The sequence below is a fragment of the Rhinopithecus roxellana genome, chromosome 8 (assembly GCF_007565055.1).
Source record: "Rhinopithecus roxellana isolate Shanxi Qingling chromosome 8, ASM756505v1, whole genome shotgun sequence".
NCBI lineage: Eukaryota > Metazoa > Chordata > Mammalia > Primates > Cercopithecidae > Rhinopithecus > Rhinopithecus roxellana.
In genome coordinates this window covers 126,958,415-126,985,509 of record NC_044556.1, presented here as the reverse complement: position 1 = coordinate 126,985,509, position 27,095 = coordinate 126,958,415, and the positions used below count along the sequence as shown (strand labels likewise).

The 27,095-nt window shown below is 41.7% G+C and overlaps 1 protein-coding gene across 3 annotated transcripts in view; it reads left to right on the top strand.

Annotated features, from left to right (window-relative positions):
* Positions 1 to 27,095, top strand: part of ASTN1 (astrotactin 1) — a 311,322-nt gene that overhangs the window by 139,113 nt on the left and 145,114 nt on the right. For 2 of the 3 annotated variants that reach the window (XM_010367398.2, XM_010367397.2), the window contains exons 6-8: positions 1,831 to 1,980; positions 2,969 to 3,136; positions 12,071 to 12,155. In XM_010367398.2, coding sequence (XP_010365700.1) covers positions 1,831 to 1,980; positions 2,969 to 3,136; positions 12,071 to 12,155 — 403 coding nt within the window. Of the gene's footprint in view, positions 1 to 1,830; positions 1,981 to 2,968; positions 3,161 to 12,070; positions 12,156 to 27,095 lie in introns of all 3 variants that reach the window. The other variant, XM_030937122.1, reaches the window with a different exon arrangement.

The window sequence follows — 27,095 nt, the reverse complement described above, 5'->3', positions numbered from 1 at the left end:
CAGTTTGGAAGTCCCTCATACAGCTACCATATGATCCAGCAATCCCACTGCTAGGTACATACCCTAAAGAGACAAAGATTTAATGGCATTGGTGAGGGCAGGGTGGGGGTGTGGCTTGTAAGCAAGAGGAAAGAGCTGGATATAATGGAGTTTTTAAATTTGAGAAAACAAATAGGTGGCAGTGCCATTGGCTGGGCAATGGAAGTAGTTGGAGGAGCGGGGTTTGGGAGAAGGTGGCGAGAGGAGGTGGTGAGGTTTTGAGATAAGGTGGATCTGCATCTGAGGCCTGGACTGGGCTGGAAACCTGTAAGCATAGGAAAATAGACTCTATTATGAAAGGATAGTAACATGAACAGAATATTTCCATCTCTCAAGGACAGAGGACCCAGAGACTACCTTCTGCCTTCAAGTCTCTCCTTTCCAGCTACTGCCAACACATGCACCCAGAGGAAACTGCTCCCCTAAAGGACAAGTATATCCATAAACCAAAAACTCATACCTGTGTTCCTGAGAACATCAGTTCCAAAGGCACCAGTGGGCCCAAAGACTGAGTAGTGCATTGTTCCTGCAGCCTGAAACCTCATCTGGATCTCATTTTTTATCTGTCTCCACATGTTAGTAGTTTCCTGGGACTAGGCATGCTCTCCAGCCTCTGTAACCCTCTATTGCTCATAAGACTGGGGACACTAGTCAATGATACGAGCCACATCAAACCCTGAGCACTGGAGCCTGACACACAATCACCAGTTGATGAGTGTTAACTGCTACAAGGAGCATCACCTCTTACAGATCTATTTTCCTCATCTGTAAAGTGGGTGGCTCCCATACAGACTCATAGGCTTATTGTTGGAAAGCAAATATTAAAAATAAAATAAGATATGTAAAACACTCAGCACAACGTCTGCCTTAATGGAAGCCTTTTATTACTATCAATAATAAGTATTAACACAGAAGAGAAAAAAATTCCAAAAGACCCACACATTTTGTTGTCTTGCTTTCTTACTTTCCCACATTTGTTCTGCTTCCATAAGCATAAGGCTCCCCTGCTTAACAGCATTTCATCTTCTCCCCAACAGGAAAAAAAAAGCCAAGAAACAAAAAATTAAAAAAATATAACAGTGGTACATAAAAAAATAAAGAAACAAAACACCCTTCCTCCCTATCCCTATTTCCACCTCCCTGGGAGTGTTTCTTAATCCTCAGCAATGATTATTTCCTCCAATGATTCCGGGACTGTGGAGAGCATCCTGGTGTGACAACGTTGTCTGCTTATACAGAGCAGACGCTCCTCGTTTTCCTCATTCCAGGTCTCACAGAGTAAGAGTCACTTGGTAGAACTCTTGCCCACAGAGTAAGCACAAGCTCTTCCAGCTCAGAAAGTTCCTCCTGGAGCAGCAGTGTGCACCATGGGGGTGGAGCTGCTCTGTGCAGAGTGCCCTCTGTGAAGAGCGATGGGAGGTACAGTGTGGGATTAAAGCATCCCTCCCACCCTTGGCAAATGCCTGGAGCTCAGTAAGGCAACTAGGGGAAGAGAATGCCCCCTCTATGATTTCTCCTGTGAACTTGGCCCAGGAAGACTGAAAATGGTCAACAGACTATTATTGACCTTGAGGGCCACCAGTTGGCCAAGTCCCCTCTGACTCCAACTGATGGCATGGTGTCTGTGAGGAAGAAGGTCACTGAGGTCATGCAGCCAGAGACAGTTCCCTCCATGGGCTGGTTTTGCCAGCTGTCTCCCCTGTTTGCCAGGATGGGTGGCAAAAAGCCCAAGTTGGATTCTCAATGCCAAACTTTTTACCACCGTGTATCTTGCTTTTGTCTCACTTTCAGTGGGTTCTCCCCGAAGTCCTGTGAATAAGACCACCTTGACCCTGATCAGCATCACTAGCTGTGTGATTGGCCTCGTGTGCTCCTCTCACGTCAACTGCCCTCTCGTTGTCAAGATCACCCTGCATGTCCCTGAGCACCTGATTGCTGATGGTGAGCCCATTCTTCTGAGGATGTGACCTTACCCCCCAAAAAGCAAAGTTTTCCAGTTGGGCAAAGGCTAGAGAAGACAAGAGTCACTGTTACCTATTACTCTATCAAGGGAAAACCAAACTGAAATAAGTAAGGATTAGGATACAATTGTATTGCCCATAGATGAACTTAGAAAGCAGGTTAAAAAAATAAACTAAAGTGATCACCTCTTCTTCTCTATGCCCTCTCCCATTTTTGTTCGTTTTTAATATGTCTCTGAGAGAAATGCACAGCCCACTGGCTAAAGGTAGGAAGGCCCCAAGACTCCCTTAGCCTTTAAGAAGGAAAAAGCTAAGTGGAGTAGTAGAGATGTTTCAGAATTAGCCATGCTTTAGTTTGGTATGCCTGGGTGAGAAATTCCTAATTGCAGTAACTTGCTGTAAGCCTAGAACTCAGAAGTAATAATTTGCTTTCATCCAGGGGGACCCCAATATAATGAGGGAGTAATATATGTTCTGAGAGTCCCTGAATCATTTAAGCCCAGAGCACCTAATTGACTTGTTAATGTCTGTTCTCTGACTTGCTGTAAGGCTGCAAAGAGGTGGAGACTTCACGCAGTGTTAGAGGGCCTGCAATTCTCATAGCACGTGAAGACAGGCAGCAGCCCCTGTTCCTTGGAGGAGTGCCAGTGCCTGTGGTTGGGTCTGATGGAGACATGCCATGGCCATCACAGGGCTCTTCTGTCCCTGTGTTCCTTAAGAACACCCTGGAAAGATAGAATGGAGCAAGGCAGCAGGGGACTCTATGGCTGGAGAGTTCAATGTCTGGCCTCACAGAGGTCCAAGTGATGGCCCAGGCTCTGTCTGCTGATCCCTTGCTCTGGGAGTAATGATGGGCTGGGATCTCTGATTGGTACTAATTCTCAGGTTGGGATTTCCTTGTCTTCAGTGGCTTGTGGACGTGTGCTGTGTTGCACACATAGGCATGCTTCCTTTCTCTCACCCTGCAGGGAGCCGCTTCATCTTGCTGGAGGGGAGCCAGCTGGATGCCAGTGACTGGCTGAACCCTGCCCAAGTGGTTCTCTTCTCTCAGCAGAACTCCAGTGGACCCTGGGCCATGGACCTCTGTGCCCGGCGGCTCCTGGACCCCTGTGAACACCAATGTGACCCCGAAACTGGTAGGCGGGAGCACCGGGCAGCGGGTAACTGTCAGAGAGATCATGCCTCTTGCAATCACTCCCTTGAAATTCAGATCATGCCTCCCAACTCCCTTGTCCCACTGCCATCTCGAGCCTAGACCATGTGGACTGCCAGCATGTGGTTGGGCCGCAGAACTTATTGGCCAAAACTGGGGTCATTTTCTGGCAGAAGACTTGGAGGGATCCTAACTGTAGTTCCAAGCCAGAAAACTACGTTTTACGATGAGTTCCATAACCCATTTGTCACACAGCCAGGGGATATTTAACTACTGGGGTTAGACATTTTATGATGATAAAATTAATGCATGTTTATTATAGAAAACTTTTTAAAAATTAGAAAAGTTTATAGAAGAAAATGATAATCATCTATATTTCTATCTCGTGGATAAGTCACTGTTAAAATTTTAATGTCCTCCTTTCTGATCTCTTTTCTATGCATGATTTTTAGGGGCTTCCTAGAAGCATACTAAGTCTAGTAGAGTTTTCCTGCTTTTTCCACTTAACATTCCATCATAACTTTTCCAGAATCGTTAAATAATCCTCAAACACATAATTTTAATGGCCATTTGGTATTCCATTGTATGTCTATATCATAGCTCATTTAAATAGTCCCCTATTATTTGACATTTAGGATGCTTTAAATTTTTAATGTTTATAAATGCTATTAAAATGAACATCTTTACACAAAAATGCTAGACACATTTGAAGTTATTTTCTTCAGAAGAATCTTAGTGAGAGAGTACTGGGTCAAAGAGTAGGAATGTCTTCAAGTCTGTTATACTATCAAACGGAGCTGGGGTTTCCCTGAGGGAGGGTTCAAATTCTGGTGTGGCATGAATTAAAGCTCTCCCATTGCTTCTTGGGTTCCAATACAGCCAGGAGCATGGATCTCTTATTTCAGGCTGCTTTGCACTTTCACTGTAGAAGACATTCACCTACAGTAGTCTCTACGAAGACTTGGTTTTGGTAAATTGAGTACCACAAATAGATTCTTCCCAAAGTAGTATGATCCCTTAGAGCAACGGAAAGCGTTAAAGTGATATCTAAGAATCCCAAGCAAAATGTTGCTGGAGTTGGGGCCCAAATCCTGGAGCTTTTTGTACATCATGTGCAGCCACTCCCCGCCAACCCCCTCTACCCCAGCCCACCACACTCGCATCTTCTTCAGGTGCTGAGGTGGAGAGATCTCAATAGAGGATGAGTCTAAGATATCTAGCCCTTACTTCTGTTATAATCTATGACTGGATCCCTCTGGGAGAGTAGCAGGTAACTGAAACATCTAAAATTCACCATCTTAGGTGTTAAAGTTGTTTTATGTGGGCCCATCACAGAGATTCTAGGCTCCCATAAGGAGGAGAAAGTACAACATTTTAAACATCTGAAGTCTAAGACTGTGCTTACTTGCTGCTCCTCCCACGCTGTCAGGCAAACACCAAACCAAACAGATGGGCTGTGTACCATGCCCAAAGTTAGTGTGCTTGGGAGAAATTAAAAAGAGCTAATCTCAGAGGTGGGGGTTCTCCATGTAACTGAGCTAGTCTCTGGTACCCTAGTTCTCCAGCTGGCTTGGATTGGAAGGATTTGGGACAATCTCAGTTGTTACACTCACTTCTGAGAGAAGCTTGATCCCCAGAGGAACTTTCGATGCTCCTACTTGGATTTTAAAGAAAAGGAAGCACCTTCAGTTACATGTGAAAACAAGAGATTGGTGCTTTATGATTGGAGGGGTCTCAATGATAAACTGCCTCTATGCTTTACACTCACATTTGAATTCTTTAAGAAGTTACATGATTTGCCCAAAGTCCCACAGCTACTTAAAGCAGAGTCTGTGTTTTATTTATCATGAAATCTGCAAAGGTGGGCTTATAAAGAGTTGCTTAATTTCCCCAGACATGTCAGATCCAACATATTTGTCATTCAAAACTATTTAAATAACAACCATTACTAAGCATTACTGTTCTGTGTGCCAGGAAGCTGCTTGTCTACAGCAAAGCCCTCCCATCAACTCTTCAGTCCCTTCCAGATGTCTCATTTCTAATCCTTGCTGAAAATGACTTTGGGAAGCCCCTCCCCTGCTAATGGCTTCTCAGTGTCTATAACAATGAATGAATTTCCAATTGGAAAGACATAGAGGAAGACTAAAAATAAGATCCCAAACCCCAAGACAAAACTAAGGTACAGCATCTTCATTTTGGGTAGCAGCTGAGAAACAATACTGCAAAGACTCTCCTTTTCATGAATGCTGGAATTGGAAAGCATTGGTGATGTGGTCATCCCACACGCTCATCAGTAAGAAACTTTATCGCCTCCCACACTCCATCCCAGAGCCTTTCTCCCAAGAGCTGAGTGTGGGAATTGGCTTCAAGTCAAGTCGACGTTATTTTTGAAATCCTCTAGCTAGCTTACTTGGAAATGTCATAGTGTTGGGACATGTGCTTTCCCAGCCATACTGAGGGGTCTGCCCATATGGATGCATGGAGCTGTGCAGTGCACTTGTGTACTTTTACACACACACACACACACACACACAAACACACAAACACAGATGCTCAGTCACTGCAAAGGAGCAGCCTCCTGGTGCCTGGAGCTCTCCTCAGGCATCCTTCCTAAAAGCGTCCCCGAGGGAGTCTCTGTTTACCTGTCACCTGCACCATGCTCCAGAACACCAGGCGTGAGAGACACAATAATGCACTCCCAAAATTGTCCACATTCTCATCTCCAGGACCTGCGAATGTGTCATGTTACATGGCAAAGGAGAATTAGTGGTGCATATGGAATGGAGGTTACTAACCAACTAGCTTTAAAACGGAGATTTTGGGGGAAGATTATCTGAGTGGTCACAATGTAATCACAAGCATTCTTAAAAGTGAAATAGGGAGGTAGAAGAGGAGGTCAGAGTGGTGTGATGTGAGGACTCAAGAGCCATTACAGACTTTGAGAATGGAGGAAGGAAGCATGAACCAAGGAATGTCAGCAGCCTCTAGAAACTGGAAAAGGCAAGAACACAGAAAATATATTCTCCTGGGTGACTCCAGAAGACCATATAGCTCTATAGACGCCTTGATTTTAGCCAAGTGAAACTCATGTTAAAATTCTGGTAAGATAATAAATTTATGTTGTTTTAAACTACTTTGTTTGTGGTATGCTTTTACTGTAGCAATAGAAAACTTATACACTAAGGAAGGAAAGAAAAGACAAAGACAGGCTGGGTGCAGCGGCTCACACCTATAATCCCAGCACTTTGGGAGGCTGAGGGAGGCAGATTGCTTGAGCCCAGGAATTCGAGATCAGCCTGGACAGCATGACGTACACCCCGTCTCTAATAAAAATACAAAAAATTAAACAGGCATGGTGGGTGGTGCAACACCTGTAGTTCTAGCTACTTGGGAGGCTGAGGCAAAAGGATTGCATCAGTCTGGGAGGTCGAGGCTGCAGTGAGCCGAGATTGGACTGTTGTACTCCAGCCAGCGTGACAGAATGAGACCCTGTCTCAAAGAAATAAATAAATAGAATAAAAAGAAAAGATAAAGACAGAAAAAGCATTGTTTTGCTCCCTCTTTATATCTTCCTTGTGCAATTTATAGACCTTTTAAAGATGTATCAGGAATCTATGGAAGAGCTGGAGCTGGAGAAAACTTGCTGATCTGTTTTTCATTCCAGCCTCCTTCTGTATTTCTATTCTAGCAACGTGCTACCTGGAAGGGATGTAATGTACCTAGAGCACTCAGCCCAATGCATGGGATATACTAAGGACTAGCAAATGCTCTTAAGATCATTAAGTGCCCAAAGTCTTTCCAATTTGAACTTGCATGCACTTGAGAAATGGTAGGCTGGTACCCCAAGGTATGTCCGCCATTCCCAATCTTCTGCTGAGCACTGTGACCTCTTCTAACCGTTCTCATTCTATGACAATTTGTGTTCCTATCATTTAGCTGTCTGGTAATTCAGCATGCATGTGAGTTAGGTTCATTGCATTGACAATTTCAGAAAGCCTACTGTGTGCCCTTCCAGGTCAGTGGAGACTGGTGGGAAATGCCTAGAAAAAAATGGTTTTTGGTAAAAATAAGGATAGATGATGTTTGAGAGCTCACTATGTGTCAAGCATTGTGTTTTACTTCGCTTATGTAATTGGAGATTCACTGTAACACCATGAAGTAGATGGTACTCTTATCCCCTTTCACAGAGTTATTGACTTATCCGCCCAAGATCACTTACCTAGTTTAATGACCTAGCTGGACTTCAAACTCAGGCTGCCTGACTCAGAACTCACACTCCTGACCATTATTCAAACCTGTTCCCACTGCTCAAGCTGCAGGAAAGGAACTAAGGCAGAAGGTTTAGAATTGTTTCACTTCTGTGTGACTGCAGCAGAGCCCCAACCCCCTGATGCTTTGCCATTAGCCCCCTTTGCCAACTGCACTCTGACATTCTCTCCCACATGTCCCCAGGTTTGTAACCCCAGGTGTGCCTCTAGTTAAGTGGGGCTAACAGCAAAGCACTAGGGCTGCATGGCTTGATGCTCCCCGGATGCAGCCAGAGGTTGACTTTCCCTGCACTTTGCAAGGGTTTTTTTGTTATGGTTGTATGTTTGTTTGATTGTTTTGGTTTTGTTTTTTTTGATGGAGACACAGACTACCTGGTTCCAGTGGCCTTTCTCTTTCCCCTCTCCCTGGCCTTGGTTCTGCCATATGGATAGCCGTGGAGGCTTCACACACCTGCTTTATTTCACAGCCCCCATCAATCCTGGCCACAGACCCTCATTGCCCTTTTCAAGATACATAGCTTTTATGGTTCTGCAAGGAGCATAGGCTTCCCAGCTAAATCCAAGATGTTCACTGAAATCTCTTCTGTCCCAGGTCTTTCCATAGGCCAGACCCAACCATGTGGAAATGTGTAAACCTGTTGAGGGGCATCCGACCCACTTCCCAGACTCAAACCAGCTGCCCTCTTCTTTGCTTGCTCTGAACCACTGCCTCTCTCTCTAACCTTCCCTGTTTTTGTTGGTTGGTTGGTTGGTTGGTTGGTTGGTTGGTTGGTTTGCTTTTTACCTAATTTGCCAGTGTAGCTCAGTCTCGATTTTGTTCCTGATGCCTGGATTGCCCACGCATTCTACACTCCATTCTGTGACCCCATTAAAGCACATTCCTTTAGGATGTTCTTTTGGCACACTTCCCTCTGACTCCCTTCCCAGAGTTGCTTGGGGCTCTTTGACCCTGGACTTACCTCTTTTCTGATGTCTCTGCTGGGAAGGGAGACCAAACAATGAGATACTACCCAAGTCAGATAGCTTACAAATATTTCCCTTTTTAGAAGGAGCACACCCAATTTCATTTCATAAAAGTCAACCCCTACATGAAGCATAGAAGTGGCTGAGGGCATTTGGCCTTGATCTGCATTTTCCTCATGGAGAACTTATGGTGAGTCCAGCCATGTCTGAGGACCCCTAGCATCAAGGTTTTTCCTTAATCTTTAAATGAGATTTGTGCCTCAGTCCTTCAGCTGTAGAATGGGAAGTGCCCAAAGGCACTGTCCATCATCCAAGGTACCTCCAGGCATGTACTGTCAGGGTACCAAGCACAGATCAAGTGCAGCTGTCTCCAGACTCTGCACGACCACCTTTCAGGGCCTCTTCTCTTTGGCAGTGTGGTTGCCTGAGTGCTCCTGCAGGGCACACTCTATCTGGCTGGGCTCTCCTCTGTACCATGACACATCTCTCTGTTGGAGTCCTATGTACACCACCATGGAGTCGGCGCCTCATGCGTTCCCGCCATCTGTCACAGCAGATGCGGAGACTGTAACACTTCTAGCTTATGAGGGCATCCAACACCCTTGTGGGGTCTTTAAAATTCACAGCTAACAGTCGGAGCCTGTGCTTTCACGAAACCCCTCTTAAAGTTAAGATTTAGCAGTTGGTTGCCATAGCAACTTCCCCCATCAAGTCTGAAATCCTTTCGTTGGAGATGGCCAAACTGGTTTTGTGGAGGAATACAGACGAGGGATACTTGGTGGGTTCCAGAAATGAGGATCCTGTGAGAGGCAAATTTTGGAGATCCTCAAAATCTAGCATGATGTGTTTGAAAATTTCTGTTTTTTGGACTTTGGACTGTGTCTGACATTATGTGGAGGAAAGCTTTATTGGTTGTCGGCAGTATGCCCCCACATTGTAATGAGTGACGGAAGCCTCATAAGGAGATAATGACTACGAAGGCAATTTGAGAAGGTAAATGTGCTATACAAATGGTAGGTATTGCCATCATCAGGAAAATAAGGCTCGGCTTGAACTCTGAGCTGTTACTGCATTTATTTTTACATGTTTTGTGGTAACTAGGTATCAAATGAGGAAGAGAACTCCCATTTTTGTCAGTCCCTAATTCTAGGCAAGGCAGCTAGCCAAGACCGTTCTAAGAGTCAGAGTGATGGCTTTGACAAACTCCTAAGGTTACTTCCTGCTTCTAAATATCATGCGCATGGCTAATGTCCACACAAAGACAACCGGGAGAGTATCTTTCCCAAAAGGAAAAGTATATTTGAGACCTTGACCTATTAATTGGCTTACCTATCTGCATCTTGGGGGTGGGGTGTAAATATCTGCAAATATAGGGCACATCCTTTAATTAATTTATTTTCTACTGCACAGTATTTGTCAAAGACCTACTCATATGCGGGAAGACCAACCTCGTTCCTTGTTTCTGCCCTGTGTAGCTTATAGGCTAGCATCCATGCTTTCTTTGGAATTGAGAAGGTGTGAAGCCTTCTCAACGAAGCCAGGCTCCTGGTACTCTCTTCTTTTGCCCTCCCCAGTAATTGCCTTCTTTATCTTTCCTTTTATCAGACAAACAGCCTTCATCCACAAACCTTATCATCAGCTACCTAATTTCTTCCCCCCCCCCCCCCCCCCCCCCCCCGCAAGACAGAGTCTCAATCTGTCGCCCAGGCTGGAGTGCAGTGGCGCTAATTGCAAACTCCGCCTCCCAGGTTCATGCCATACTCCTGCTTCAGCCTCCCAAGTAGCTGGGACTACAGCTAATTGCAAGCTCCGCCTCCCAGGTTCATACCATACTCCTGCTTCAGCCTCCCAAGTAGCTGGGACTACAGGCACCCGCCACTACTCCCAGCTAATTTTTTTTTGTCTCATTTTCAGTAGAGATGGGGTTTCACCATGTTAGCCAGGATGGTCTCGATCTCTTGACCTTGTGATCCACCCATCTCGGCCTTGCAAAGTGCTGGGATTACAGGCATGAGCCACCGTGCCTGGCCTCATCAGCCACCTAATTTCAAGCTGTGTTTTTCTATTTTTGGCTCAGAGCTCCCTGACCATTTCTAGATATAGCTCAGTACCACTGAAGCCAATAAACTTGAACCTACTGTGGATCCAGCCCATGTGGAAGTCAGAATTCACCATGCAGGAGGTAATGTCCTGATCAAATACTCCCTGTGGGTTTTTTTTTTTTTTTAAATGAAGAAGTTTTCACTCTACTTCTCAGCACATTGAGCTGAACAGCTGTGGGGACAAAAATGGTGTGACCTGGTAGTGAGACTCTGATGGACAGCCGCTTGTAGGTCAATCTTGAAACGAATGGCTAAACTAAGATGCTAAAAAAAGCTCTTGCTCAGGCCCTGTCCAATACCTTCCCCCTTAACTGTAAGGCCCCTTCACTTCATTTTTACTGGGTTTTATCTTCAGAAAGACAAAATAGCACTCAAAGCTATTATTCTATTTATATCATCTTAAAGTGTTTCTTTCTGGAGAGATAAAGAAATGGTATACCCATCATTTCACTAGGACATGGCACTTTTGTTATTTACAAATTTCAGAAAGTCACACTTTGCTTTTTCACAAGTTATAAATTAAACAAGCAGACATTTAAATAGTAGGAACTAGTGTTGTAGTATAACTGGCCTCAGTAGTTTGGGCTACATGTCATTGCATAAAGGATTATCAGTATAATGAAGCAGCAACAATTTTCTTCAAAATCAGTAGTGAATAGAGCAATGATTCTTAATCTTTTGGGGATCTTGGATTTGCTAAATCAGATGAATGTTATGGGACCCTGCCTCAAAAAAAAATGCATATACACACATGTACAGTTTTGCATGAAATTCCAGAAGGTTCATGGATCCCTTGGTATACTAATGGAATAACAAATTATAATGAAACATAGTGATATCCTAAACAAAAGTGGAATTGTAGATGATTCTTCTGGTGACCCACTCCCAGATAATTAATTATTTTTACTTAAATAATTAATTATCTGAGGATAATTATTTAGAGAAAATAATTGTAAGAGCCTCTAAAACCGTTGTAAGAGGCCTCCTGTGCATATAGTAGTTGTTCTATGAGCTAGCAGCCTGGCCTGGTGGGAGAAAAAGGTTGGAGTCAGATGGACATAGGCTCAAATATTAACTCTGCCACTTACAAGCTATCTACAAGCCTTCAATTTTCTCAAGCCTGTTTTTCCCATTAGCATAACATAGCCAATAATACCTACTTTCCAAGATTCCTAGAAATATTTGGTGAAATAATTCACTTATGCAGTCTTTAAACATTGTTATGCATCTAGTATGTGCCTTGTAGTATACTGGGCATTGAGAAAATAAAGAAGAAAAAGTCACTTTCCTCAAAGGATTTTTGGTCTTTGTGCTTACAGAACACATATAATAGGTGCTTTCTAAATATTAGATTCCTCTTCTATGAAAAGTATCACACACTGGAGAATGGAGAGATTGGTGGGAGTATCCATTTATGTGAGTGGTGGAGACAGGAGTATATGACATAACGGAACTTACTGTGTCACTCATGCTAATATCAGAGTAAGACTTTACCCTGACTATTTCATGTTAATTTTTACAAACACAGACATGTTAATCAATTCCTTCATGTTTCTCTTTCTTCCTCCTTACCCTGCTTCTAAGGGGAATGCCTCTGCTACGAAGGCTACATGAAGGATCCAGTACATAAGCACCTTTGCATTCGGAACGAATGGGGGACAAACCAGGGGTAAGTGAGGGCATGATGACTTAGTTGGTTCCCACATGTCACTGCTCCTTACACAGACATGACGTGGAGCAACTGCATGGAGAGGAATAGAGCTAAAGGGTGGGTATATTCTGAACAGCAAATGGGTAAAAATGTCACTATGCCTTTCCATATTTATACCATTCCAGTGACGTCCATATCATCTTTTTCTCCATTTACGAGTCAAGGGATGATGCCTCTGACTCGCAGCCCTGCGGCTTCCAGCTGGGATCTGAAAATCAAGCTGTCCCTCTCTTCCTTTTCACACTGCCGCCAGCCACGAGGATTCCACAGGCAGAATTTAGCTGATGATTTTGTTGGAGACACATGAAGCCACAGAGACTCCAATGTAGCTCTCCCAGAGCCTGATGAGCTTTGCAAGACTGACATGAGTGGAAATTTGTTTTCACCAGGACTGTCAGCAGGGGTGACATACAGAGACTCAGGAAGTACTCTGTGTTGAATAAGAGAGTATTTTTGCCTGATCCCCAATTACCATTTCTCAATGAGACTTGTTTTCCCCTAGACACACACGAGTGGGACAAAGTAGTTACCTTGTGTATTCCTTTTTTTTTTTTTCTTTGAGATGGAGTCTCACTCTGTCGCCCAGGCTGGAGTGCAGTGGTGTGATCTCGGCTCACTGCAAGCTCTGCCTCCCAGGTTGAAGCCATTCTCCTGCCTCAGCCTCCCGAGTAGCTGGGACTACAGGTGCCCGCCACCACCTCCGGCTATTTTTTTGTATTTTTAGTAGAGACAGAGTTTCACCGTGTTAGCCGGTAGTGTATTCCTTTTTTGTTTTCATTTTTTACATTTTGAATGTTGTTATTAGGATAAAAAATATATAGCATACAATGTATCATTTAACCATTTTTAAGTATACAATTCAGTGGCATTAAGTACACTCACATTATACAAGCATCCCCATTGTTCACTTTCTATTGCCTTTTTGTTTTTTAATTGAGACATTGTCTTGCTTTGTTGCCCAGGCTGGAGTGTAGTGGCATGATAATAGCTCACAGTAACATCCAACTCCTGACCTCAAGCCATCCTCCCGCCTCAACATCCCAAAGTGCTAGGATTACTGGCATGAGCCACTGTGCCCTGCCCTCTCTTACTTTTTAAAAGCGACTTTCTACTTTCCTTTAGATGTTGAGAGTTTACTTTCTGCATTGGCTGGGTCCTGAAGGAGGGTGGGAGGAGAAGGGGATCAATAAATGTGAACTAATAATAGTAATCAGTGGAACAGGAAAAACTGGAAAGAAATCAAGGCAAAAGCCATCTCAGAATGGTTACTTGGATTGCAAATTAGATATGTGTTTGCAGCTTGACAGGTGGAAAAAAGGAACCAATGTCATTTCAGACATTGCCATGGAGGACTCACATCCCTGAGGTCAATGATCTACCCCTTCCATGTGATTCTGACGAGACCAAACCTAGAATATTGAATGTAGTTCTGGACTCTCAAAGCAATAAATATGGTGACAAATGGGTGAGCATTTGGAGAAGAGCAATAAAAATGATTGAAGAGCCCAAGGGAGTGATTTATGATAAAGGGATAGAAGAACTCAACTCTGAGAACTTAGCTAGCTGATGACTAAGTCAAGGCATGATAGATGCCCATAGATGTTAGGAGAGGGCAAATGTTCTGGAACGGGTTGAAGTTGAGGGATAAGGACAAGAGAGAATGAAGTTAGAGAAAGGAAATCTGAGTCACAGGTCAGAAAACTTGGGGAAGTCAAAATGCCATGAAATTTTTCTGTGCGTGAAAATGAAGGATTGCTCAGTTTGGGTAGAATTTGAGGTCATATCACAGAGAGAGCCCACAAGATTTAGAGGAAGGTGTTTGTAAAAGGGCAGCTACATATGAGGCAACCTGTTATTGAAAGATTGGGGAGAAGGGCAGAAGGTTTGGCTGACAGATGTGCAGTGGGATATGAGGGAATAATACCACTAGCTATTTAAATTCTATGGAGTCCCCTTACCGTCTTCACCTCTGAAATGTTTGCATAGTTTCTGGGGATCCAAAATTTTAGCTTATGGGATGGCTAAGAATCACACTGGACTGTGGTTCTTACTAATTAAAATAGTGTAAAAACTGATGGCTAACCAATCTCTGTCTCTTAGCTTCTGACTTGCTGCTGGAGAAAACAATGACAAAATATTTCACTTCTGCCCTGAGTGATCCAGGCTGGCTGGCGTAGTGATTGGATTTGGTGGCTAATCGCTCAAGCCTCCACATCCCTAGCCTTGTAGACAGATCATGTGAGGATGGGCCTGACTTCACTTGATAATTGCATAAGCCTTCATCGTTCCCTCTGGCTGTATGTAGAGACAGTCTTAGGATGTAGACAAGAGCCTCAAGGGAAATGGTTGAGGTCCCAGCATAAGTGTCATTGAAAACAAGACAGGCTAAAGCAGTGAGTTATAGACTGACAGGAACATTAGCCCCAGGAAATAGACAAGAAGACCTAATCTGTCATTTCTATCTTTAATTTCCATTACTCTATGATCATCACTGTCTATGAGGTCTCATTTTGGACACTAATAAAATAATGGAGCAACTGTTAAGAGGAGGAAAAAAGTGACTACCTTGAGGATAATGAAACCAGGAGTGATAAGCAGTGTGAGTTTATATGTACACAGTATTAAAAAAAGTGCCAGACAAATGACTGTATTTTTCCTCATAAAATGACAAGGTAAGTGAAAAGTATAAGATGCCATACATCTTGATTTAAATCAGGTATCTGATGTCATGTTTCTTTAAATGATTCTCAAAAAATTAATCGAAATTGGTTTGAACATGAAGACTGTCACTTGAATTGAAACCCGCCTGACAGATTGCCAACTAGTGATACGTATTGAGGTATTATGGAAAAATCAATGGTATGTCTGCTTTTCCTGAATATTTTATTTAATTCTCCTGAAGTGGAGGTAAGCAGCCCATGTGTGAATGTTTTTCACTTCACATTCTTATATTACATACATTAAAATAGCTGAAGATTCCTTTGAAGTAGAACAACCAAATCCTAGGCCAGTAATAGTTAAAATAAATTCTTTAGTGAAACATCAAGGTCAAATGTACTCGGAGAAAAGTAAAAATAAGTCTTTATGACTTTCAGACAAGGAAGAAAATTGATCAAGGCCACTAATACAAGAAGTTACAAATTGATTGTTTTTTTTGAGGCAGAGGAGTGGCACCTGCAACTTTACACAGCCTCTGCCTTGTTCTAGTTACCTGGTCCTGAATGTGCGTGTGTGTGTGGGTGTGTGTGTGCATGTGTGTGTATGTGGTGTGTGTGTGAGTGTGAGTGGTGCCTGTGTTGTATGTGTGCACATGTGGTATATGTGTGATTATATCGTGTGTGTGTGTGTGTGTGTATGTGCTTGACAGGAAGCCAGTTTGTTTATAGTAATTCTCTCACCGCTCCATCATTTATTCTCCTACTCATTTGTGTTTTCAACAGATACTTGCCCCATTACCTATCGTGGTCCAGGGTATGCTAGGTTGTTGTTTATAGAAGAAGATGTGGTTCCTGCTGTGGAAGAGCTAACAGTCTACGTAGATAGTTGAAAGGGTAGCAAGTAATTGCAATGAAATCTAAGACTTATTAAAATAAAGGTGTGAGCAAAAGTCTGTGGGATTGAAGTTTAAGGGGTGAGTTATGTGAGGTCAAAGAATATGGAATAGGGTTTCATGGAGAATTTGGATTGTGAACTGCTCTACTTGCCAGATAACAAAGGTCATTCTAAGCAAAGGGAACCAGAATGTAGAAAGGTATGGAGACAGTGAGAAACATGGTTTTTTCAGGAATGGTAAGTTAAAAGCTCAATGTAGCATAAGAATTCACTTTACAGAGAGAGGATAAGAGGCTGGTAAGGTGGCAAAAGACTAGGTAGGAAAGAGGTCTTATTTACTAAGGCTGTGGACATTAAAGCTCCAGTGCACAGGACCCTAGACCTGCTAGCAGGAGGGAGGGAGGCATTCCAGGTGTACTCTCACTACACATTACTTTTTTGGAACCTTTCATATTAAATTTAAATGATCCTAAAAAGCAAAGAAACAAACGTAAAACCTCTTGGGGTTATCTAGACTTTTATTTATCTGGATTATCTCAGTAAAACATAGTCCTAAAATTATCCTGTAGATAAAAGTCAAGACCAAACAACCAAGAATGACAGAGAATTGGAGACCATATGCAGAAAGCATGTGAATCGAAGAGGTTGCAATCATTTCCTGGTGACTCCAGTTCTGCCACAATTGCTCAGGCAGAAATGAGGCAGGTTGAAACATTTGTGTGTTGGTCTTAGTGGTAAAGCTAGTCACTCCAGCTCAGCCAGGTGACAGGGTCCAGGTGGCACATTAAGAAGGTCCTATTCACTAAGAGTAAAAATAGCTTCAGAAAGATTTAAACAAAGTCACAGATGACAGATTTCTAATGGGTTATTAAAAGAACATGGAATGTTTGAGGTTACAGCCTTGGTCTTTGAGGTTGGCAACAAAATCAATCATTCCCTGCCACAACATCCCTTGTGACCTTGCTGCTAGGCACAGGACCCGGGGTGGACAGGTCTTACCCCTGCACAGTGGCTTACCTTGTCTTCTGTCTCCCTTGTATGAATTCACTGAATAACTCCTCGGCCTGCCATCCCTGTGGCTACATAGACACAGCCAGGGACTATTAAAATCTGTGTTTGATATTTGTTTGCTAGGACAACAAGGACAAATTGGAAAATTTTCACAGAAGAGAATTGCAAACAATAAATGAGGGTAGAGGAGGCAAGAGAGATTGATTTACATGAAAATATTAGAGGAGGAAAAACAGATTTATGTAGCTACTTTGGAAATGATTATGAAAGACTATAATCGTGTTTTTTTGTTAAGTTAAAAAGTACACCCAAGGGCCTCTAGATACAATTTTCAGAATATCACAATTAGGTTAAATTTATGCATTTGAAGATTCCCATTAAATAATAGCCTGATTTCTTATTCTGGCATCTCAGATACAGAGGGCAACACCAAGGAGATTCCCCACTAGAAAGATATAAAATATCACTGGATTTCAATGCTGAAGGATGGAGACAGAGTGATCATTCATGAGATGGGAAGTGACCTGCTGTGGAAAATGAACAGGTGTTTCTCCCAGGTGTTAGAAGCTGTTGTCAGGAGTGGTCCTGCTCATCAGAGTACTTCTTCCTTACACTGCCTGCTCTGGAGGCAATGCACTTACCATGACATGCCAGGTAGGTGCACACAGGCACACACACATTCACTCACTCATACATGGCCCACGCTGCCTTAATATGTCATTCTCATTGTCCCAGGTGTATACTGTCTCCCCTTCTATTTCTGCAACTTCTTCCTACTTCTCACCCACTCAGGAGTGACTGCTTAGGGATTCTATATCTTTATAAGGAGCAAATGTCCCAAACCATAGGAGCCAGTTCCCACTTGAAGCCAAGAATGAGGACTGTGTCATCATGACTGGCCTCAGCTCCTCTGTCTTGCTCAAAACATGTCCTTGACAGGAGGTGATTTTATTTTGTCCTGCCTGAAGGATGTTATTCTTAACAGTTCCTTAGAGACTCCTGACAGGACAAAGGCCACATCTGGTAGAGAGGATACCATTGCCTCTGAGTTCTAGGACTGAGGTGAGGCCAACATTCACTAATTATTCAAAAAGATCCAAAATCAATCCTGACTTCTCCTGTCCACCTAAAACTGAGCAAGAACCTCCTCTCAGCTGTCATCAAAGTATAAATGCTTAGACCATCTTAGGGCAGCGACTGGCATGTTGAGCTGTAGCTCTGATTCTAAGCCCAGGTTTTGGGCCATGTCTTGTTTCTTTGACCAGCCCAAAGTATTTTCCAAAGTGACTCAGGTGGGGTCAGACAGTCTGCTGTGACATAGGAAATTTCTGACTCTTCGCCTATTTCTAGCTCATCTGACTGTGACTTCCCCCACCCCTTTGCTGGTCTCCAGGTCACTGCTGTCCCATTCACCTTCATCCAACCCCTCAAACAAGATTTGCTGGCCAGACTGTGGCTGCTTCTTTATCTCTGGGTGCCCTCCTTTCCTGCCCTCCAGCCCAGACTTCATTGTCTGTGCCCAGCTTCTGTCATTGCCTTGCCATCTACAAATGGGATTATCTTCCCATTAGCTCTCTTTTAATTCTTCTTCCTCTCTCTCTTCCTCTCTCATCATTATCACTTATTGCTAATAAGGATTTCCAGCATATTCATTTAGCAATTTATTTTATTCCTCCTCCTCCTCCTTCTCCTCTTCCTCCACCTCCTCCTCCTTCTTCTCCTCCTCCTCTTTCTTCTCTCTCTTCCTCCCTCTCTTGCTCTTCCTCTCCTTCTCTCTCTTCCTCTGCCTCTCTCTCGTCCTCTCCCTCTCACTCTTCCTCTCCCCCCACTCTCTCTTGCTCTCTCTTACCCTCCTCTCTCTCTCTCCCCCTCTTTCTCTCTGTTTTACCTTTATCTTCTCCTCTTCCCCTAGGAATCAATGAAAACGTGACTACCTTTTCTGTTACATTTTTCTATGTCCAACAGACCAAAGGGGCTCTTGGAATTTAACCTAAAGTTCTGTTTCTTCTCTCTAGAGATGCCCTGCTGAAACCTGATTCTAGCAGAAACATCATCCCTTAAAAGGAAAAAAATAATAATAATAAAAATAAAAAAAATAAAAAATAAAAAACCTCGGGCAGCAACTGAGTGCTTGAAAGTATATCTCCACCTACCAGGATTTCCTCCACAGACAGACTTAACAGAATCGTCCCCTCCAGTTGGCTTGGGAAACTCTGCACCTCCTTCTCAGGGATTTTCTCAAGTGAAAACATATTTAACTTGACCAATTTTTCACAAAACCCTTGTGGTCAGTCAGCTGAATACAGTGATACACTGTTCTTTGTAGAGGACATCAGGCTAAGAGGACATCTCTCCAGCAATGGAGGGCTAAAACCCAACCCATGCTTGCTAAAACAAGCCAACTCTGAGACAAAGGGCACATCTGTCCAGATGGGTACTTTTTTCTGATTTACACAAAGGCCCTTAATGAGCTAGTGCTGAATCTGTGGTCATTTTGAGTGACGCCCTTTGCTCCCCTCTTAGAGGCAATTGTAACCTTCTTGGTTACTCAGGATGATACAAGAACAAAATGTGCCGTAATGAGTGACTCCTGCATGCCAGTTCATGGAGCAGTTACCTAAGTATCATCTGATTTCAGATGTCTACCCCCAGAGATTTAAATTTCACAAGTCTGGGAGAGAGCCCAGAATCCATATATTTGACAAGCTCCCCCAGATGTTTCTGAAGCACAGCCAGACTTAAGAACACTTCTTAAGCCAGACATGGACTCTCCAGACACCTCAAGAAGGCATCCTTTTATCAGTGAATTAATTTTTTCCAATGAAAATAAGAATGAGCTTGTAGACGAGTGACTAAGTGCAGTTTTAAAGATCCTTGCATTTTATTATTAGTAGTATTGTTTTTTGAGATGGAATTTCACTCTTGTTGCCCAGGCTGGAGAGCAATGGTGCGATCTTGGCTCACCGCAACCTCCACCTCCCAGATTCAAGGGATTCTCCTGCCTCAGCCTCTTGAGTAGCTGAGATTACAGGCATGTGCCACCAAGCCCGACTCATTTTGTATTTTTAGTAGAGACAGGGTTTCTCCATGTTGGTCAGGCTGGTCTCAAACACCCGACCTCAGGTGATCCTCCCACCTCAGCCTCCCAAAGTGCTGGGATTACCAATGTGAGCCACTGCCCCTGGCACATTTTATTAATTGGGAAATAGGGAGCCAGAGAAGTGAAGTAACTTGCCCAAGGTCACATAGCTGGTAGTCAAGCTTCATAGAAACCGCTGAGTATTGGAGACAAGTCAGTTGGCTAAATAAACATTTAAAAGAGAGAGCAATGTGAAGAGCATATAATACTCTCAAAGTCAGGGATCAGCTGTAGATGGGAGGTGGACAGCCTACGGTTGACAGACTGCTTCTCTGCATCTCACTTCCCCAAGACTGAGGGATCCATCTTCATCCCATCCCCTCCCCGTGGCGACAAGAGTCCACCTACAGTGCTGCCTACCCCCAGAGGAGTGGGGAGGCTCGGTCACGCCGTTGTCTCTGACTAGTCCAGTCACGGCACCAAGAGACTTATTTCAAACAGTGCCAGAGGCAGGAACACTCATATTTCCTCCAACATGTCCACCAGGGTGAAAAAAAATCAACCTCAATTTACCCTCCCATCTGCTCAAGAATGGAAGATAAATTGTTTCAATTTTACAGAAATGAATGTTTTATGTTTTGCCTATGCTTTCCAGATAGTGTCCTGCATTTATATATTCTACTGCATGCATGGGCATTCCACTAGGAATGCTCCCTAGACTTTCACCTTCCTTGGGTTTCAGTATAAAAATACTAGGTTTGAGAGTGCTGTTATTTTTCCTGGCTTTGGAGATTTTGGCTATTTATTTTTATTTTTTTAAATCAATAGAAAAAAATACATTCATTATCCCATGTGTAGAGAAAAATGCCATTACCGTTTTGGCGTGTTTCTCCCCAATTTCCTTTCCTATGCATCAAATGCTTGCTTTTTACTACCCCCCACCTCGATTCTGTATATATTTTTGTTCTCTCTCATAATTTAACAATGAGCGTGTATTATTTTATAATCACAAAATTGGGTGACATATAAAGAAATAAGCATTAAAAGTATCTTTGTGATACGTTATTTTTCTCAAAACTTTTTCCTTGAGTATGTTATTCTTAATGACTAACTTAAAACCTTCAATTTCAAACTATTTTTAGAGGAAAGAAGACAGCAGCACAGGGCCTAGCATTCAGGTCAAACTCCTTTAATATAAACATCTCTGTAAGTCTGCGTATAATAAGAAGTTGTAGGAACACCATCTAGCATCCTGCATGTTCAACACCATATGTAATGCATTACAACTTCAATGTCACTGAATGCTTGGAGTAATCCCTCACATAATGCTAATTAATTGCTATCATTAGGCAGGGCACAGTGACTCACACTTGTAATCCCAGCACTTTGGGAGGCTGAGGTGAGTGGATCACCTGACGTCAGGAGTTCGAGACCAGCCTGGTCAACATGGTGACACCCCATCTTTCTACTAAAAATACAGAAAATTAGCTGGGCATGGTGGCGGGTGCCATGGTGGTGGGCGCCTGTAATCCCATCACACACACACACATACAGACACACACACACCATGGAACACTACTATATACACACACACATTATATATATATATGTGTACACACATTACATATATTTATGAATATGTATTATATATATAACATTTTCTTTATTCACTCATCAGTTGATAAGCACTTAGATTAATTCCATGTCTTTGCAATTGTGAATTGTGCTGTGATAAACATATACATGCAGGTGATTTTTGATATAGTGACTACTTTTCCTTTGGATAGATACCCAATAGTGGGATTTCTGCATCAAATGGTAGCTCTACTTTTAATTCTTTGATAAATTTCCATGCTGCTTTCCATAGAGGTTGTTATAATTTACATTCCCACTAGCAGTGTATAAGCATTCCTTTTTCACCACATGCATGCCAACATCTGTTGTTTTCTGACTTTTTAATAATGGCCATTCTGGTTGGGGTAAAGTGGTATCTCATTGTGGTTTTAATTTACATGTCCCTGATGATTAATACTGTTGAGCATTTTTTCATGTTTGTTTGGTCATTTTTTTTTTTTTTTCTTTTTAGGTATGTCAATTCATGTCCTTTGCCTGGTTTTTAATGGGATTTTTTTTCTTGCTGATTTATTTGAGTTCCTTGTAGATTTTGGATATTAGTCCTTTGCAGATGCATATTTTGCAAATATTTTCTCCCATTCTGTAGGTTGTCTGTTTACTCTTGATTATGAAATAAAATGGTTGTTTCTTTTGCTGTGCAGAAGCTTTTTAGTTTAGTTAAGTACCATTGATTTGTTTTTGGTTTTGTTGCATTTACTTTTGGGGTCTTAGTCATAAATTCTTTGTCTAGGCCAATGTCCAGAGGGTTTTCCCTAGGTTTTCTGTTAGAATTTTCATGGTTTCAGATCTTAGATTTAAGTCTTTCATCCATCTTAAGTTAATTTTTATGTATGGTGAGGGATAGGGATCCCGTTTAATTCTTCTGCATGTGGCTATTCAGCTTTCCCAGCACCATTTATTGAATAGGGTGTCCTTTCCTCGATTTTTGTTTTTGTATGTTTTGTTAAAGATCATATGGTTGTATTTGGCTTTGTTTCTGGGTTCTCTATTCTGTTCCATTGAGATATATATATATATATATATATATACACACACACACATACACATGCACACTTTTATACCAGTACCATGCTATTTTGGTTATGATAGTCTTGTATAATTTGAGATCAGGTAATATGATGCATCAGGATTTGTTATTTTTACTTAGGACTGCTTTGGCTATTCGGGCTTTTGTTGTTGTTGCTGCTGTTCCATATGAATTTTAGAATTTTTTTTTCTAACTGTGAAAAAAGGTCTTGATATTTTGGTAGGAATTTCATTGAATCTGTAGGTTACTTTGGGCAGTATGGTCATTTTCATGATATTGGTTCTTCCAATTGATGAGCATGGGGGGTGTTCCCATTTGCTTGTGTCATGTCTGATTTCTTTCAGCAGTGTTTTGTAGAGTTCTCCCTGTAGAGATCTTTCACCTCCTTGGTTAAGTATTTTCCTAAGTGTTTTTTGTTTTGTTTTGTTTTGTTTTGTTTTGTTTTTGTAGCTATTGTAAAAGAGATTAAGTTCTTGATTTTATTCTCAGCTGGGTCATTGTTGGTTTATAGCAGTGCCAATAATTTGTATACATTGATTGTGTAACCTAGACTTTACTGAATTCATTTATCAGATCTAGGACTCTTGGAGGAAGTTTTAGGGTTTTCTAGGTAATAAGATAATATCATCAGCAAACAGAGAGAGCTTGACTTCTTCTTTTCCAATTAATTTGGATGCCCTTTTTTTCTTTGTCTTGCCAGATTGCCCTGGCTAGGACTTCTCATACTATGTTGAGTAGAAGTGAGGAAAGTGGGAATACTTGTTTCCCTTTTCAGTATGATGTTGGCATGGGTTTTCCTTTCTTTTCTTTTCCTTTTTTCTTTTCTTTTTTTTTTTTTTTTTTTTTTGAGATGGAGTCTCACTCTTGCTGCCCAGGCTGGAATGCAGTGGGGCAATCTCAAGTGGAGTTCAAGTAGAGTTCAAGCAATTTTCCTGCCTCAGCCTCCAGAGTAGCTGAGATTACAGGTGCCTGCCACCATGCGCAGCTAATTTTTTGCATTTTTAGTAGAGATAGGGTTTCACCATATTGGTCAGGCTGGTCTCGAACTTCCGACTTCAGGTGATCTGCCCGCCTCGGCCTCCCAAGGTGCTGGGATTATAGGCGTGAGCCACCGTGCCCAGCCTGGCTGTGGGTTTTCATATATGGCTTTTATTATTTTGAGGTATGTTTCTTCTATGCCTATTTTCTTCAGAATTTTTATCATAAAGAGTTGCTGAATTTTATCAAATTTTTTTCTGCATCTATTGAGATGCTCATATGGCTTTTGTTTTCAAATGCTGTTTATGGGATGATTCACATTTATTGACTTGCATATGTTGACCCATTTCTGCATCCCTAGGATGAAACTCACTCGACCATGGTGATTTTTTTTTTTTTTTTTTTAATGTGCTGTTGGATTTGGTTTGCTAGTATTTTCTTGGGGTTTTTGCTCTATATTCAGTAAGGATTGATCTGCAGTTTTGTGTGTGTGTGTTATGTCCCTTCCTGGCTTTGGCATCAAGGTGATACTGGCTTCATAGAATGAGTTAGAGAGAAGTATCTCCTTCTCAGTCTTTTGGAATAGTTTCGATAGAATTGGTACCAATTCTACTTTGCATATTTGGTAGAATTTGGCTGTGAATGTATTTGCATCTTCCCTGGGCTTTTTTGTTTGTTTGTTTGCTTTGGCCATTTTTTTTTAAACCAATTAATCTCACTGCTTATTATTGGTCTGTTCAGGGTTTCTATTCCTTCTTGATTCAAGCTAAAGGAGTTGTATGTCTTCGGGAATCTATTTCCTTTACATTTTCTAGTTTGTGTGCATAGAGGTCAAACTGGACATTTTAAAAGAGGTGAGTGATTAATTATATTTATTTCACCTACAATTTCTGTGAAAACAATGCTAGTAAAAATAATATTAAGGTTTATTCTTCCTATGCCAGTTCAATGGATTCTTGTCCAAACATGCATACTATAATCATTTTTCCTAAGGTTTAAACTTTATGTAATTTCAAAAATTAAGAGCAAACATTTTACCACTGCATATCTTATTTTCTACTTTATCTATTTTTTTTACAAAATGAATGCATGTGATTGATAAAAAATCTAGAAACATACAAAACAGCAAAAAGAAGAAAATCCAAGCCACCCAAAGTACCATTCCCTAGAGAGTGTTCATACTGACTTTTTGTTTTATTTGTTTAGATATAATACTTTTGTTAACAAAATAACATTGTATTGTTCTGTCTCTTAATTTGTTCATATATGTGTGTGTGTGTGTGTATATTATATATATATATATATAATGTGCCTTTCTCATTATGTGTGTGTGTGTGTGTGTGTGTGTGTGTGTGTGTGTGTACGGAGAGAGAGAGAGAGAGAGAGAGAGAGAAGCACATTTTATTATTTAAGGGTTGGTAGTACATTGACCAGAATCACAGTTAGTGAACAGAACTGTCTGATGCAAACATCTAGGCTTTTTTCATTAAACCACAATGAAGTTCAACAATTGGGGTCACTTTTTCCTTCCTTTATGGCCCTTCTCAACAGGTTTGTTAACCTTTCTGTGTGGTTTTCTACACTGAGACTAGCATTGTTGTTTTGAAGAAACGTAGGCAACACCAGACTTGCCAATTGGGGTTGGCCTTTAGATTTAAGACTCTTGGATGTCAGAGGGTCCCTAGACTTCTGTGAGGCTGTAAATAGTTGTTCAAAGCCCTAAGATTGCATTAACTCAATTAGCACTATAGGTGGAAGTCTCTCATGGGGCTGTCCAGACCACAGTTCTAAGCATGGTCTTCCATTCTGACATAGAACAGAGACTCCCTTGTGTATAACCACATAAGAAGGCTGACTTTGAAAGGAGTAAGTGCTCACCATTGTTGGATGGTCACAAGTGGAGACATATTCCACATTAGGAAAAACCTATGAGGAGTTGAATTAACAGCAATGCCAGTGAGCCATTGTACTTTGCATGCTGGTGTTATAGTACCCCCTACATTCTGCCCTGCAGGTATGGAAGTAACCACCTATTTTATCCTATTCAAGAGATTGTGTACACATCACTTCTAAGAGGGTAAACGTTCACCTGCTCACATTTGTATCTTTAAGAGAGGCAGCAGAACATAATGGGAAGAACACAACCGTGGAATCAGATGGACTTGGATTCAAATCTCATTTTGTCTTCTTAAAAGACTTGTGTTTTTGGCTAACCTCATAACCTTTATGAGTCTTATTTCTTAAAAATGAGAATAATGAGAATAATAGTATCCACTTCATAGAACTGTTATAAAGATTATTTTAAAAACCTAAATAAAATAAGTTGCACTCAATAATATTACATGAAGTATGTAGGTACTCAATAAGTGATGGTCTGTTTACACTGATGATGCTTTGCGTTGGTCACAGCCTCATTTATGTTCTTTGAACTTTCACCAAATGATGTCAACCTTCATGTCAATTTGGCAGTTGAGTTTAGAGTAACCTACCTCTAGAACATAAATTCCATGAAGTCAGAAACAATGTCTGTTATGTAAAATTGTATTGTCATACCTTAATACACTGCCTGGAAAATAGAGGATGTTCCAGAAGTACTTGCTAAACAACAACAACAAAAATGTGTCCATCTTCCCATGGTCTTTCATAAGCAATACCTAAGAATAATAGTAGCTACCACCTATCCAGTATTACCAAGCCTGGGGGTGGTTTGGGCAGATCATACACAGACCTCTGTTTTCTGAACCTAATTGGATCTTTAGATTCTCTCATGGAGTGATGAATCACTTCCCTAATTTCAGGAAGTAAGAGTAGGAATACCAGCTGAATCGCTGACAATTCCAGACACACAGAGGTGGAAACCCACCTCAAGGTCATAATATCCAATCTGCCACCCAGTGTAGAAATCCTTCCTATGGCCATTTCATCAGATGGCTGCCCAACCACTGTTTGAACACTCTTGGTAATGTGGGCTACATTATTTTGAAGAGGCAACTCATTCCATCGTTGTAATGCAGATTCTTAGATAGTTCTTTAGACTGAGCAAAAATATGTTTTCCTGTAACTTCCATTTGTTTGGTCAGCTATGTCCTTTGGAGCAATAAAGAATATGTTGATTTCCTACTTCTACGCTCAGGATTGCTGGCATATATAGTACCTTTGTGTGCATTAGAAAAATATACTCATCACTGTAAAGTGTGGGATAGATACCTGTGAACAAATAGGACCACTATATACAGGCTGGCTACGTGCTAATGTCTCAGATAATTGTGTATAGGATGATGTCTCTATTGGCCCTTCTCTTATAAATAGAGCTTGTTTCTTCAACTCTTCTTTAGATTGTAAGTATTATGAGTCTCTTAAAGATCCTACTAGCTGTCTTTTGCATGTCCCTAGTTTGTCATTATGCCTTTTAGACTATGTTGCCCAGGACTGTTCAAATCACTGTGTAAAATATGGCATGCTTGTTTCTTTCCCTGTATTTTCTATTAGTGAATTCTAAGCTAAGCTTGTGCTAGGACCTTTAAGAGAAAAGTCATGGTGTTTTCTTATGGTAAGTTTGCGGTCAACTAAAGATCTTTTCCGCAGAAACTGTTGGCAGAAAGGCAAAGTGTATTCA